The sequence below is a fragment of the Glandiceps talaboti genome, chromosome 3 (genome assembly GCF_964340395.1).
Source record: "Glandiceps talaboti chromosome 3, keGlaTala1.1, whole genome shotgun sequence".
NCBI lineage: Eukaryota > Metazoa > Hemichordata > Enteropneusta > Spengelidae > Glandiceps > Glandiceps talaboti.
Genome location: NC_135551.1, coordinates 32,076,455 through 32,092,177, shown reverse-complemented (window position 1 = coordinate 32,092,177; position 15,723 = coordinate 32,076,455). Strand labels below are relative to the sequence as shown.

General features: G+C 38.8%; 2 protein-coding genes across 2 annotated transcripts in view; one reads left to right on the top strand and one right to left on the bottom strand.

Annotated features, from left to right (window-relative positions):
- Positions 1 to 15,723, top strand: part of LOC144453963 (general transcription factor IIE subunit 1-like) — a 228,598-nt gene that overhangs the window by 184,373 nt on the left and 28,502 nt on the right. The window lies entirely within an intron of this gene.
- LOC144433391 (galactosylceramide sulfotransferase-like) lies at positions 1,572 to 6,213 on the bottom strand. The gene is made up of 3 exons (XM_078121694.1): positions 6,141 to 6,213; positions 5,217 to 5,359; positions 1,572 to 2,784 (listed from the first exon to the last, which is right to left on the bottom strand). Exons 1-3 carry the CDS (start codon positions 6,147 to 6,149, stop codon positions 1,572 to 1,574), a joined length of 1,365 nt encoding a protein of 454 aa, XP_077977820.1. The 5' UTR covers positions 6,150 to 6,213.

The window sequence follows — 15,723 nt, the reverse complement described above, 5'->3', positions numbered from 1 at the left end:
TGCTCCATTTTGTACTCCTTAAGATGTGATGAATGTTGTGACATAAAGGATACGCCTGTGGTTTTCATTTCATTTAGGTGATATACACGTTGTCGTAAAACCACTATCCTCTTTACGGCGGCGCTCGACAGACGCCCCAGACAGAGGCAGCTGGAAGATACATACTCTGTTTGGATATTACATGGTAAGTTCTAAATTAACATCTATGATGTCACCAAGAATATGGTACATATTGAGTGAGAAAAATAGACATGTATGTCATAAGTTTCGTTTTATTAACAAAACACTTAAAAGTGAGATAGACCATTATTAATAAGACAAATAATATGCTAATTATGCTAATTGATATGCAATTGCCTCCACTGCAAAGTACATGTACCTATATGTCACAAATAGCATTCTCTGAGGAAGATTGGTTAGCTAAATTCTAGAGATATATACATTGGTAAAATTCGTCTCATTATACTTTAACCAAAATAACGTGCCTATACCAACTTAAACTTTTAGGCCTAGGAAACAAAACATCTTTAAAATACAAAACAGCATCGAAACCAAATTCTGTCAAAATTTATAATAATACTAACTGATCGCGGTAATTGCAACAAATGTATGTACTAACTTTCATTGCTATCAGCCCAGTGATGGATACAGAGAGATGGACACACAGACAGATTTCGTTCTTTACACTCTCAGTTATCTATATAGTTCTTCACCACCTCTCCCAGTCTATATCCTATTCTTCACCACCTCTCCCTGTCTATATCCTACTCTTCACCGCCTCTCTCTGTCTATATCCCACTCTTCACAACCTCTCCCTGTCTATATCCTACTCTTCGCCGCCTCTCCCTATCTATATCCTACTCTTCACCACCTCTCCCTGTATATATCCTACTCATCACAGCCTCTCCCTGTCTATATCCTACTCTTCACAACCTCTCCCTGTCTATATCCTACTCTTCACAACCTCTCCCTGTCTATATCCTACTCATCACCGCCTCTCCCTGTTTAACTACATAATTAATCAAACATTTTAATTTCCGACATGACCTTTTTAATCCAATTAAACAGTACCCCTTATTTGTTTCTCTAATTGAGTAGCTATCAATAGTGTTATTAATTGTACGACCGTCTTATTTAACAAATTTACAATTTGAACTCTTGATATCTACTCCTAGACTACAACCATGTACATTTGAATGCTGATAAGATATAAATAAGTTCGACTTTCATGTGTTATTGTGTCATTTTTTGCAGCCGCTCGCCTCGCGCTCGCAAATGTCATCCCCTGAATAAGCATGAGAATTTTCGATTTCGTTACAACACCCCATCCCCGCCTTTCCATTGGATATTACAGAGAGATTAAAAGGATGGTTATTACCTGCCTCTTCATATTTATATAGAGGTAAATGAAATGTATATTATTAGGGCAAAGTAATTTTGTTTGTATATTCACTAGGCTAATTGCCGTTCCTAAGGTGTAATTTGGTTCAAGACCCACAAATCAAACGCACACTGTCGCCCCCCCCCCCCCGTCGTAAATCCTGTTCGTTTCCTTACGCACAACGTAATTACTACGAGTGACTTTTTTCATCAAGCGTTCTTGTGGCGTTTCGCAAACGACCGTTCGTGGATTTCTTACGACTGGTATTAAGCAAGCGACTGTTTCTTGCATTCTTACGACGAATGTTCCGGAATGTGGACGAGTTCAGCGTCGTCATAGACACATGCTGTCGTTCTAGAATTTGAGCAAACCACGTATCGTGACTATAGCCCAAATCTTGGCAAATATGTGATGCGTTAGACTTCAATACCTCGACCTCACGACTACGCTTAGGCTGTTTTTCGTACCCTTCTATGCAATCGGATTTTAGATCATCCAGACGCCTTCTAAACAATTCCAAGTCACTTTGAAAAGACGGTCCATATTCTCGAATCTTTTGCCAAAGTGTTTTATTGAAGTGGTCATACAATAAAACATCGGCTTTGTTAAACTCTCTGATTTTGTGTTGTAATTTTACTGACATTATTGGACTATCACCATGACCAAAGCGAGCATTCTTTTTGAAATAAATGATGTTTTCCAAGTCCCAACACAATTCTTTTTTCAGTAAGATGAGTGATTCGTCAAAATATTCCGTTATCAGGACTAGATCGAAAGCAGCCGCTATCTGAGATATTAATTTATTTACATATTTCACATCCGCCATTTTGTTTATCGGTAATCCCAAATCGAAAAACTGTGTATTTTTCACTGTTATCCCATGAGAGAGTGATTTGTTTATTGTGTTTTCATATCTGTCAGTATGTTCTACAAATTCTTCCAAAGCCGCAAATGGAATAGTCTTTGAGATATTTGCACCTTTCATATATTGGTGTCTATAGCTAAAGAATGAGAAAGACGATTCAAACTGTTTCGCTGGTTCCCGAATGATGGTTATGTATTTTGGATGCCCGTGTATGAAAAAGTCAAAGGCATGGCGATTGTAGATCACGTGACCTGCTGATATGTTGAATTCATAGTGTTCGTAGTCGCCTTTAGATACATTGATTGGTGGATGAAGGGAAGGGCCGCTATTTGATGTGAGAGGCCTACGTCTTAAATGACCCATTTTACTTCTACTCAATAAAAATGACAAATTTCTTTGATAGCCATATCTGTAGATAATGGCTGCCAGAGTAGTACTTCCGGTTTTGTGAGTTTTGATGTACACAATGTTACCAAGTGGTTGGCAAAGGTGTATGTTTCCCGGTGAATCGGTGGCATTTGCCAAAGTTGCAGATAACCTGAAAAAATAGAATATAAAGAGAATAGAAACAGAATTATAAACATATTGTATATCAGGAATCGAAAGAAAGTCCATTGAGATCTTAAACATTGTTTATATCAAATATGCAGAATTAACCGGGCATATCCTACACAAAACCCCATCTAAGGGAGCCTTCAGTAATTACAAGGGGGCGGGCCGGAGGAAATCAGGCTCGGGCTGTTGTGGCCTTCCCCCGATTCCGTCGTGCAAAAAAGTGACCATCCCTCAATTCCCCTTCTCTAAAATATGACCCCCCCCCCTTTAAATATTTCAAAAACATGGTTTAAATGCTGTCAGACATGGTAAAGGACACTAGTCTCAGAATCAAAGGTTTAAAGGAATTATTCCCACTGCTGCCATCAAGTTGAAAGTGTTAGAGGCATTATTTCCCCAACCACCACTACTACCACCACCACGGTATATTTATGTGAAGACACTGTTCACTATATGCCACGTTGTCAGCACCGATTTGATGATATGGTCTGATATTAATCTAACCCTAAGCCATAATTTAAGGCAACATTGGGCTGTCCATTACCATGGTTACACGGATGCTATAGTAAAAGTGAAACATGTTTTGAGCACCTCATATACATAGCTAATAGCAATGCAAAGTACAGCATCAACAATCAAAACGATATTAAATTTTGAGAGGTCACTAAGTGTGCACGTACAGGCTTTATTGCATGGAGTCCTAAGGAAACTTTGGGCTGTTCATTACCGTGGTTATAAGGATACTATAGTAAAAGTGAAACATGTTTTGAGCACCACATATTGCAAAGTACATTGTCATCAATCGAAAATAATTAAAATTTTTGTGAGGTCACTAAGTGTGCACCTCCTGGCTATATTGCATCGAGTTTGCATACAACTATCCATAGATGCCAAAACCCCAAAATAATGCTAATTTAGACAATACAATTAGTCTAAGTAAAATGGGACCCTCCCCTGAGAACCGATTTATAAAAGGTGACCCCATTCCCCCGCCCCATGTAATTACTGAAGGTTCCATAATGCATCTGTCACCAAAGCAGTGCACTAATCCCCACCCACCCCCCAAAGTCCAATGATACATATGTGGGAGTGTATATACCATGTGTGTTTTATTGTTTGTGTGTGTGTGTGTGTGTGTGTGTGTGTGTGTGTGTGTGTGTGTGTGTGTATGTATGTATGTATGTATGTATGTATGTATGTATGTATGTATGTATGTATGTGTGTGTGCATGCATGTGTATATGTGGCGGGGTGGGGTGGGGTGACAAGGACATAAAGGTTAAGATTGAGAAATACACACACATATACAGAAAGAGACACATGTAGCGACAGTATAGGGGGGGCGGACGTACAGGAAAGCATCATTGTCAATTTGTGTAATTTTAAAGTTGATAAATAATCATTTCATTAGGCTTCCAGCTTCCTTTCTTCTAAAATCGTTACTTCAACGTATTTTCCGATAATTTTATTTTCAGAATGCGATGCGATATCTGGTAACCGTTTCACGCTAAAACTTCTAGAACTGTTTAGTGTTTACTCATTGTTTACAAAATCATGCTCATTAAGCAGTTTTGGAACTGGTCATTGAAAAATGCTATTAACAGGAAAAGAACAGGATAGCAGAATGAATTTGGTACATAGTTTTATAAAAGAATCCTTGTCAGTGGTCAACAAATTGCACATCATCTTGATCTTGACAAAAATAGAATAATAGTGAATGTCAGTAGTAAAGTAGTCCATCAGATCCTACACTGATTGGTGTATCTAAACAGATATGACATTTAACTGTCAACACTCGAGATCAACAAGAACACAGGTCACTTGGGAACTAAAGTTTCGCCTAAAGACTCTTTATTATACAATCTGTGACATTTACTCAAATCTATATTTCTATATGACATAAAAACATTTAGAAACTCATTCTGCAAACGAATGTACTGAAGGAAATTGGAGTAGATTTTTAGAAATTCAAACATAATTCCAAAGCATTTACAAATGTAATGGCATTATACAATATTATAGAAAATATCGTAATAACAGACAAAACCCCTAGAGACAGCAAAGCAAGTTGTTGTTGTTGTTGTTGTTGTTATCACAAAATTTATACCCCTTTGAAGGAGACTGTACTATTTAGATATTTCAGCCATTCGTTTTTGATTTACTGTGTGAAGAACTTTAGTCAAACCATTGGATGTATTTACATATAATTCTTTTTAAAAAAGCTATTTTCCAGATTATTATTTTGGTTCCTCTGCACGTATACTGTACACTTATGAATATGAATGGATATGTACATGCCTGTAAGTATTATTCACCTCTCTTGGCCTCATGTGTGATGCAGTAAAGTTTTATACGTTCTTATTCAGCTATAGTGTATACATATTTTTATCAGTAGAAGTCATAACAGTACACTTACCGGGTTATTTCTTTTCTGCGGCCAAAGTTCATTACAGTCAACGTGGGAGTTTTGAGCCATCTCTCTAACGAAGTTGTATGAATGCCGTATGTGAAAATGCCACCAAGACAAAAACAGCAAACAGCAAGCAGACAGGCTTGTTTCTAAACAAAGGTTGATAGGGGTCAAGAAATTGTGTGAGATGATGACTCTATGACGGATATTTAATATAAATCTAAGGTTCTCAGATTACTTTAATACACGACAACACATTTTACATTGAAGAATAAAAAGGAAACAGCGTGACTATTCATCAAGCGGTCAATTCGATGAAATAAAATGAAATTTGTTAAACTAAAGCTTTGCTATGGCACCAGCTGAGACGTTCTCTAATGAGTTAACAGGCGGCAAATGATTAGATGAGTGTGGCATAGACTAGACCTATTTCCAATGTTTCAAAACACTGGTTAAAATGCTGTTAGAAGGGACAAGGGACAAAAGTACTTAGCATCAATGGTAAGAACTCGATCTCAACGCTGCCACCACATTGATAATTTCAAAAGGCATTGCCTCTTTCCCTCTATTGCTACCACAGTGAACTTGTGTGAAGGCACTGTGGTTAATTCAAATGTTTTGTTGCAATTGGCAGAACCGAAGACCAGAACTCCCAAACACTAGATGGATGCACTACCGACTTTGTTTAAAAAAAATATAAGGCCCTTCCCCGTGCATTGATTTGTAAAATATGGTCCCCTTTCCTCCAGCTCGTAAGTTGTAATTAATGAAGGCTCCCTGCAACGCATGACTGTAGTTCGTCATGCAGTATACAACTCACATTGAGGACCAAATTCAACTGATATATCATCGTTATCTTAACTTACAGGCACTGCAGGGCTAATCATTTTGGTACATTAAAGTTTTGGAAGGATAATCAACCATAATTACCTTCAGCATTTCGTGACACAACCTTGTTGATACTCCAAGCCCTTCTGTCAGTACACAATGTCCTCAAGATCTCTCCGAGATTGCCACGTAGTAAGTTTCAACTAAGGGACCGGTCAGTTTCTTCAGCCGGGGGGAGGCGGTAGATTTGTATGGGGGTCACCATGTTTTCTGAAATTGGCAGTAGGGGGGTCATGCTGTTTTCAAAATTGTGGATAGGGGGGGGGGGGGTCATTGTGTTTTGGATTGTGATGGAAGAAAAAAATATTTTTCTACAATGGCACATAGCCTTGTCTAAAATGTGGTACATGTCAATATTTGTTCCTGTCCCTGTTTCTTACATGAATTCTTTAATATTACTTATTAGTTCAAACATAACTATACATATACATATACATGCATTACCTAGCTACCCCGTACACTAGTTACAGAACATGTCATGTAAATGCTTGGCTGTTTTACAATCAATGTTTCACTTATATTGCACTTTGGGCCAAAAGTGAACTTGAAGGTTTCGTAATGGTAATCTTCATGGAGAGTTCATAAAAGAAGTTAATCTAAATTGTTCTACTCGTCAGTATGAACTTGTCAGAAGGGATTAATACACTTTCTATTTTGGACGCTACATGTTATTGACACTACAAGTGATAGGGGTTCAGCCTGTTTTTGGTTTTACAGATAGGGGTCAGTGAGAGTTTGTCGGCCTGATTTAAGAATCTACTAATGTTTTGGATTGTGATGGAAGAAAAAAATCTTTTTCTACAATGGCATATAGCCTTGTCTGAAATGTGGTACATGTCAATATTTGTTCTTGTCCCTGTTTCTTACATGATTTCTTTAATATTACTTATTAGTTCAAACATAACTATAATAATAATTAATAATTTATTTTCTTAAAAAGCGCACTACACTGCGTCTCAGTGTTCTTTACATTACTAAAAAGACATAGCTGATAAAAAAACAGATTTGACAACAACACTCAACAAAAGCAACAATAAAAGCAGCTATAACATAAAATTCCACAAATCATACCATCATAAAATTCCTTAAACAAATGGGTCTTGAGACCACGTTTAAATGACTCAATTGTAGAGATCGAGCGAATGCTAAAAGGAAAACCATTCCAGACAATTGGAGCTGCAATCGTAAAAGCACGGTGACCGTAGTTTTTTGTTGTATAAGTTGTATCACGTCTTGATAAGGTTAATTTGTCGGATGAACGGAGTGTGCGCAGTGGGGTGTAACTGTTTAACATTGTTCTCATGTACTCAGGGCATTGACCACTAAGAATTTTGAAAGTGAAGAGAGCAATTTTAAACTTGATTCGTTGGTGTATGGGTAGCCAGTGCAGGTGAAATAGAACAGGTGTGATATGTTCGAATTTCTTTGTCCGGGTGACAAGTCGCGCAGCTGCATTTTGTACTGACTGTAATTTGACGAGCTGAATATCTTTGATCCCATGTAGCAAGCTGTTACAATAATCCAAGCGTGAAGTTACAAAAGCATGAACTAACTTTTCTGTGGCTGAGGCATCAAGCAATGATCGAATTTTACCAATTCTGTACAAAGCAAAGTTGGCAGATCTACAAATGCTATCAATTTGGCTAGACATAAATCCATCAGAGTTAAGAATAACACCAAGATTTTTAGCCGAAGTCGATGGACTAATATTTGACACGCCGATCCTCAAACTATCTAACTTATTCACGTTTCTTTTGAAACGAGACGAGAAATGAACAATCTCCGTCTTTTCGTCATTCAAAATCAGCATGTTAGACTTCATCCATCCACGCACGTCGTCGATACATGATTCAATATTAGATGTGACATCGCTTGGGCGATTGCATACCACGTAAATCGAGGAATCATCAGCATAAAACATGGAATCCAGGCCATAGGCCGAGATAATATCATCTAATGGTGCGGTATATAATGTGAAAAGTATAGGCCCCAGTACTGAGCCCTGCGGTACGCCAAACATTAAAACATCATCGCTTGATGTGGTGGAATCAATGACAACACGTTGTGTTCTGCCTGTCAAATATGATCGAAACCATTGTAGAACTATACCGTTAACACCAAAGCGAGACTGCAATCTATGTAATAAAATATCATGATCTAGAGTGTCAAACGCAGCCGACAAATCAAGCATTACCAGAATAACATCCTTGCGAGAATCCAATGCAATCATGATATCATTGTGCACACGAAGCAAAGCTGTTTCGGTGCTATGACAGGCACGGTAAGCTGATTGACCCTTAGCATAGAGTTGATTGTCTGAAAGATAAGAGTTAAGTTGTTCAGCAACAATGCGTTCTAAACATTTCGATAAAAAACAAAGATTTGACACAGGTCTATAGTTCTTAAAAATAATACAATCAAGGTTTGGTTTCTTAATCAAAGGGCGAATGATTGCAGACTTAAAAACCTGAGGAACCACACCTGTTGAAAGAGACTTGCTAAAAAGGTGGGTTATTAAAGGCACAATCACATGGAAACATTCCTTTAAAAGATCAGTCGGTAAAATGTCTAAGCTACTTGATTTGGAAGACGATTTAGTAACAATCTTTATCACATCATCTTCAGTAACAGTAGTAAATGATGACATTGAATAATTAACAGGTGTTATAACATGATCAATTACGGGTATTAGGCCATCTCTTAATTTCTCAACTTTACATTTGAAGAAATTCAGAAATGTGCCACACAGATCCTTTAAGAGGAACATCAGTTGGTTTGATATTGTTGCTCGACTTCTTGGACCCGGTCAATTCATCAACGATTTTGAACAATCCTTTCGTATCTGTCCCGTTAATACGTGAGCGATGGTATTCAGACTTAATTTCGTCTGCACGTCGGTTGTATTGTAATCGTTTGCTGAGAAATATTTCTCGATGAACAGCCAGGCGAGTATTTCGCCACTGTCTTTCACATTTACGAAGTGTTTTCCTCAGGATCATCAGCTCTTCGTTGAACCAAGGAGCTCTTGGCTTATCGATGAAGGTTTTGGAAGTTACCGGTATTAGATCGTCGAGAATTTCCGTAATCGTTTGATCATGGAAAGAAGTCAGTTGATCTACGTCCAAGTATTGTGGAACTGGGACGAATGCGTTATTCATCCTGGAAATGAATTCTGCACGGTTCATTGTTCGAAAATTACGTCGAGATCGGGTTACTTTAGAGTTCACTGGACGGGAAACTGGGTGACCCTAAAACGAATGACAACCTGAATGACGGAAAACGAATGACAGCATTTCTAGGTGGTAAACAGTGGAATGACACCCTTTTCTACATTCAGTTAGTTGAATGACACCCTCTGCACTGTAAAACCAGTGGAATGACAGCCGCCACTCTATAAAATAAGTGGAATGACAGCATTTTTAATGCTTTAGAACTGGAATGACAGCATTTCTAGGTGGTAAACAGTGGAATGACACCCTTTTCTACATTCAGTTAGTTGAATGACAGCCTCTACACTGTAGAACCCCTGGAATGACAGCCGCCACTCTATAAAATAAGTGGAATGACAGCATTTTTAATGCTTTGGAACTGGAATGACAGCATTTTTAGGTGGTAAACAGTGGAATGACACCCTTTTCTACAATCAGTTAGTTGAATGACACACTCTGCACTGTAGAACCACTGGAATGACAGCCGCCACTCTATAAAATAAGTGGAATGACAGCATTTTCAATGCTTTAGAACTGGAATGACAGCATTTCTAGGTGGTAAACAGTGGAATGACACCCTTTTCTACATTCAGTTAGTTGAATGACACCCTCTGCACTGTAGAACCACTGGAATGACAGCCGCCACTCTATAAAATAAGTGGAATGACAGCATTTTTAATGCTTTAGAACTGGAATGTCAGCATTTCTAGGTGGTAAACAGTGGAATGACACCCTTTTCTACATTCAGTTAGTTGAATGACAGCCTCTACACTGTAGAACCCCTGGAATGACAGCCGCCACTCTATAAAATAAGTGGAATGACAGCATTTTTAATGCTTTGGAACTGGAATGACAGCATTTTTAGGTGGTAAACAGTGGAATGACACCCTTTTCTACAATCAGTTAGTTGAATGACACACTCTGCACTGTAGAACCACTGGAATGACAGCCGCCACTCTATAAAATAAGTGGAATGACAGCATTTTCAATGCTTTAGAACTGGAATGACAGCATTTCTAGGTGGTAAACAGTGGAATGACACCCTTTTCTACATTCAGTTAGTTGAATGACACCCTCTGCACTGTAGAACCACTGGAATGACAGCCGCCACTCTATAAAATAAGTGGAATGACAGCATTTTCAATGCTTTAGAACTGGAATGACAGCATTTCTAGGTGGTAAACAGTGGAATGACACCCTTTTCTACATTCAGTTAGTTGAATGACACCCTCTACACTGTAGAACCACTGGAATGACAGCCGCCACTCTATAAAATAAGTGGAATGACAGCATTTTTAATGCTTTGGTACTGGAATGACAGCATTTCTAGGTGGTAAACAGTGGAATGACACCCTTTTCTACATTCAGTTAGTTGAATGACACCCTCTGCACTGTAAAACCAGTGGAATGACAGCCGCCACTCTATAAAATAAGTGGAATGACAGCATTTTCAATGCTTTAGAACTGGAATGACAGCATTTCTAGGTGGTAAACAGTGGAATGACACCCTTTTCTACATTCAGTTAGTTGAATGACACCCTCTGCACTGTAGAACCACTGGAATGACAGCCGCCACTCTATAAAATAAGTGGAATGACAGCATTTTTAATGCTTTAGAACTGGAATGTCAGCATTTCTAGGTGGTAAACAGTGGAATGACACCCTTTTCTACATTCAGTTAGTTGAATGACAGCCTCTACACTGTAGAACCCCTGGAATGACAGCCGCCACTCTATAAAATAAGTGGAATGACAGCATTTTTAATGCTTTGGAACTGGAATGACAGCATTTTTAGGTGGTAAACAGTGGAATGACACCCTTTTCTACAATCAGTTAGTTGAATGACACACTCTGCACTGTAGAACCACTGGAATGACAGCCGCCACTCTATAAAATAAGTGGAATGACAGCATTTTTAATGCTTTGGTACTGGAATGACAGCATTTCTAGGTGGTAAACAGTGGAATGACACCCTTTTCTACATTCAGTTAGTTGAATGACACCCTCTGCACTCTTTTTATAGAGTGGCGGCTGTCATTCCAGTGGTTCTACAGTGTAGAGGGTGTCATTCAACTAACTGAATGTAGAAAAGGGTGTCATTCCACTGTTTACCACCTAGAAATGCTGTCATTCCAGTTCTAAAGCATTAAAAATGCTGTCATTCCACTTATTTTATAGAGTGGCGGCTGTCATTCCAGTGGTTCTACAGTGCAGAGTGTGTCATTCAACTAACTGATTGTAGAAAAGGGTGTCATTCCACTGTTTACCACCTAAAAATGCTGTCATTCCAGTTCCAAAGCATTAAAAATGCTGTCATTCCACTTATTTTATAGAGTGGCGGCTGTCATTCCAGGGGTTCTACAGTGTAGAGGCTGTCATTCAACTAACTGAATGTAGAAAAGGGTGTCATTCCACTGTTTACCACCTAGAAATGCTGACATTCCAGTTCTAAAGCATTAAAAATGCTGTCATTCCACTTATTTTATAGAGTGGCGGCTGTCATTCCAGTGGTTCTACAGTGCAGAGGGTGTCATTCAACTAACTGAATGTAGAAAAGGGTGTCATTCCACTGTTTACCACCTAGAAATGCTGTCATTCCAGTACCAAAGCATTAAGAATGCTGTCATTCCACTTATTTCACAGAGTGGCGGCTGTCATTCCAGTGGTTCTACAGTGTAGAGGGTGTCATTCAACTAACTGAATGTAGAAAAGGGTGTCATTCCACTGTTTACCACCTAGAAATGCTGTCATTCCAGTTCTAAAGCATTGAAAATGCTGTCATTCCACTTATTTTATAGAGTGGCGGCTGTCATTCCAGTGGTTCTACAGTGCAGAGGGTGTCATTCAACTAACTGAATGTAGAAAAGGGTGTCATTCCACTGTTTACCACCTAGAAATGCTGTCATTCCAGTTCTAAAGCATTGAAAATGCTGTCATTCCACTTATTTTATAGAGTGGCGGCTGTCATTCCAGTGGTTCTACAGTGCAGAGTGTGTCATTCAACTAACTGATTGTAGAAAAGGGTGTCATTCCACTGTTTACCACCTAAAAATGCTGTCATTCCAGTTCCAAAGCATTAAAAATGCTGTCATTCCACTTATTTTATAGAGTGGCGGCTGTCATTCCAGGGGTTCTACAGTGTAGAGGCTGTCATTCAACTAACTGAATGTAGAAAAGGGTGTCATTCCACTGTTTACCACCTAGAAATGCTGTCATTCCAGTTCTAAAGCATTAAAAATGCTGTCATTCCACTTATTTTATAGAGTGGCGGCTGTCATTCCACTGGTTTTACAGTGCGGAGGGTGTCATTCAACTAACTGAATGTAGAAAAGGGTGTAATTCCACTGTTTACCACCTAGAAATGCTGTCATTCGTTTTCCGTCATTCAGGTTGTCATTCGTTTTAGGGTCACCCCGGGAAACTCTCATATTGAAATAGACTAGACTGTGGTCTGATAGTAGTACGTCACTGACATCTATGGAATGTAGCAGTGGATCTGATGAACGTGTTATGAGAAGATCAAGTGTATGTCCCAAAACATGAGTAGCTTTACTAACATGTTGTTGGAGATCATTAGCTCTAAGCAAGTCCATGAATTTAGCTGCTTCACGTGACCCGGGATCATTGAGATGTAAATTAAAATCGCCGGCAATTAGTAAATGTCCAGGTGACGCGATCACTATTTCAAGTAATGTCGAGAATTCTGATAGGAAGTCATTGATTGTGCAAACATTCTTCTTTGATTTTGGTGGTCGGTAAATCACAATAATTCGTAATTTTTCACTGCGGGAACGTAAACAAAGATCCAAGGATTCAAATGACTTGTAAGTATGTGATACTTTACCGTCTACAGATAGGTTAGAACGCGAAATTACTGCGACTCCACCACCTGTACGGTCAGTCCGTGGCTGTTGATGGACGGAATAACCTGAAACAGCTGAGCGAATTTCTGCGGTAACGGGGTCATCTTTATTCTTTAGCCATGTTTCAGTAACCATAAGGAAGTCTAGTTTTTTCTCAAGCAATGTAGTAGCAATACTGCCAATCTTACCCGTCAATGAACGGGCATTCCAGAGTGCACCATTTAGTTGTAGTTTATTCACATCACCAGAAATTCGAGGTATATTTGCTAATATAGACCTCGGTCTAACTATCGGTCTGTTTTCAGTCCTGCATAATGAAACCAAGGGTTGGATTTCACATATCTTACGATGACGTATCCCAGCCTTAGTTCCACGAGGGTGCAAGGCAAACTTTATTTTCCGAGAAGCTTCAGCAGCCAATGGAGTAATGTTGGCGTTTTTCCATCTCATTGTCAGCAGTGCACTACGTGACATATTCAAAACACGTGAGGTGTTAGATAATGCCATGTTGACAAGATGACCGACCCGGTTCGAACAAGTTCAAAAATTGACACGAAGAATCCAAATACCAATTATCTGATCCGATCAAGGGAATCTTTTAACACTCGAAAAGCAATCTGAGAAGTATCAGGAGTAGAAATTAAGGAAAATCGGTGAAAAACGACCAAAGTTGTGGAACGACTCGTACGTGTGGGCAGCCGAGATCAGCGCACCTGATATCTTTTATATACATGTACATGTATTACCTACCTACCACACTAGTTACAGAACATGTCATGTAAATGCTTGGCTGTTTCACAATCAATGCTTCACTTATATTGCAGTTTGGGGCAAAAGTGAACTTGAAGGTTTCGTAATGGCAATTTTCATAGATAGTTTATAAATGAAGTTAATCTAAATTGTTCTAATCGTCATGTTATTGACACTACAAATCACCACATCTATCAGATTCCAGTTTCTATTATACACTAGGTATGACCACCTAAAGTTCTCTAACATACCGGTGACTTTATTATACATATATTAATGCCCCTATACTAATGTTACATGTCTATTTTATGTGATATAGGAAACTCATTTAAAACGTACATTTACGTTAGCTTTTCGAAGCTTGGAAATATTACCTCAAAGGTTATGAATAACCTAAATATTGCCTTAGTATCTCAAACAAAAAACTCCATATCTGCCAGGGGGAAACCCCAAGGACTCCCTCACCCCCAGAGGTCACTCATACATTCAACCAACAATCAGATGCACCAACAACCTTTTTACTGTCATAATGATATTAAACTTTTCTTAAATATTTTCACCCTATTCTAATTTGAGATGATATTGTCTTTTCAAGATGTGAAATGTTTGCCAAGATAGTCTAAAATTGCCTTAATCTCCAAATCTCCCCTACCAATGATACTACCATTAGATGTGCTGACCTTTACTACATGTATATAATGATGCCATTTAACTTTTTAAGAACATATTTCAACCCTTAGTGTAAGTTATAAAGAATAGTTTCTGATACTTGCTGTCTTGTAAAGCATGGATTAAGTTATTGCTAAAGGGTCTAAATAGCGTAAACACTGGCTATAAGAGTAAAAATCCTCCCGGGCTTCTAGAGGGAGACCCCCTCAGACCCCCTGCATGAGGTGGACATATCCCAGTCTCAAGCTCTTCCCCTCTTACTGTCAAGATGCTATCAAAGTATATTTCAAAAGTATTTCAACCCTATGTAGTTGTTTTTTACATGTTGGTGTTGTCTTGTAAGGCTTGGAAATTATTGTCTGAAAGGGTCTGAATAGTCTCAAAATTGACTTTTTTTAGGGAAAAACCTCCAGGGCTTCTAGGGGGAGACCCCCTAGACCCCCCCATGAGGTGTGCACATCCCAGTCTCAAGATCTCCCCTACCTCTTACTGTCAAGATCCTATCAAACTATATTTCAAAAATATTTCAACCTTATGTAGTTGCTTTTTACATGTTGGTGCTGTCTTGTAAAGCTTGGAAATGATTTTCTAAAAATGTCTGAATAGTCTCAAAATTGGCTTTTCAGAGTTAAAAACCTCCTGGGCTTCTAGGGGGAGACCCCCTAGGACCCCCCATGACAGCTGTACATATTCCCTTCTCAAGCTTTCCCCCTACCTTTCACTGTCAAGATGCTATTACACTCCTTTTCAAATATATTTACCCTGTGTAGTCAATAATTATAATTATGATAGTGCTAACCCGGGATCTTATAAAGTAGATGCAAGACAGTCAAGCGGTCCACACTGAGTCACGATCAAAAAATACCTGTCACTAATGCGAATATCATATATGGGGGGGGGGGGTCATCATGTTATAGAATTAAGTGATAGGGGGGTCAGCCTGTTTTGGGTTTTACAGATAGGGGGGTCAGTGACTTTTTGTCGGCCCGATTTAAGAATCCACCCCCCCCCCCCCAGGCTGGAGAAACTGACCGGTCCCTTAAAAAGACACAGACATATATGTATGTAACTTTGTATGCTGTCAATATCTATGATTTCTGTAAGTCTGCCTTAGTAGCGTGACTGTTCGGTATT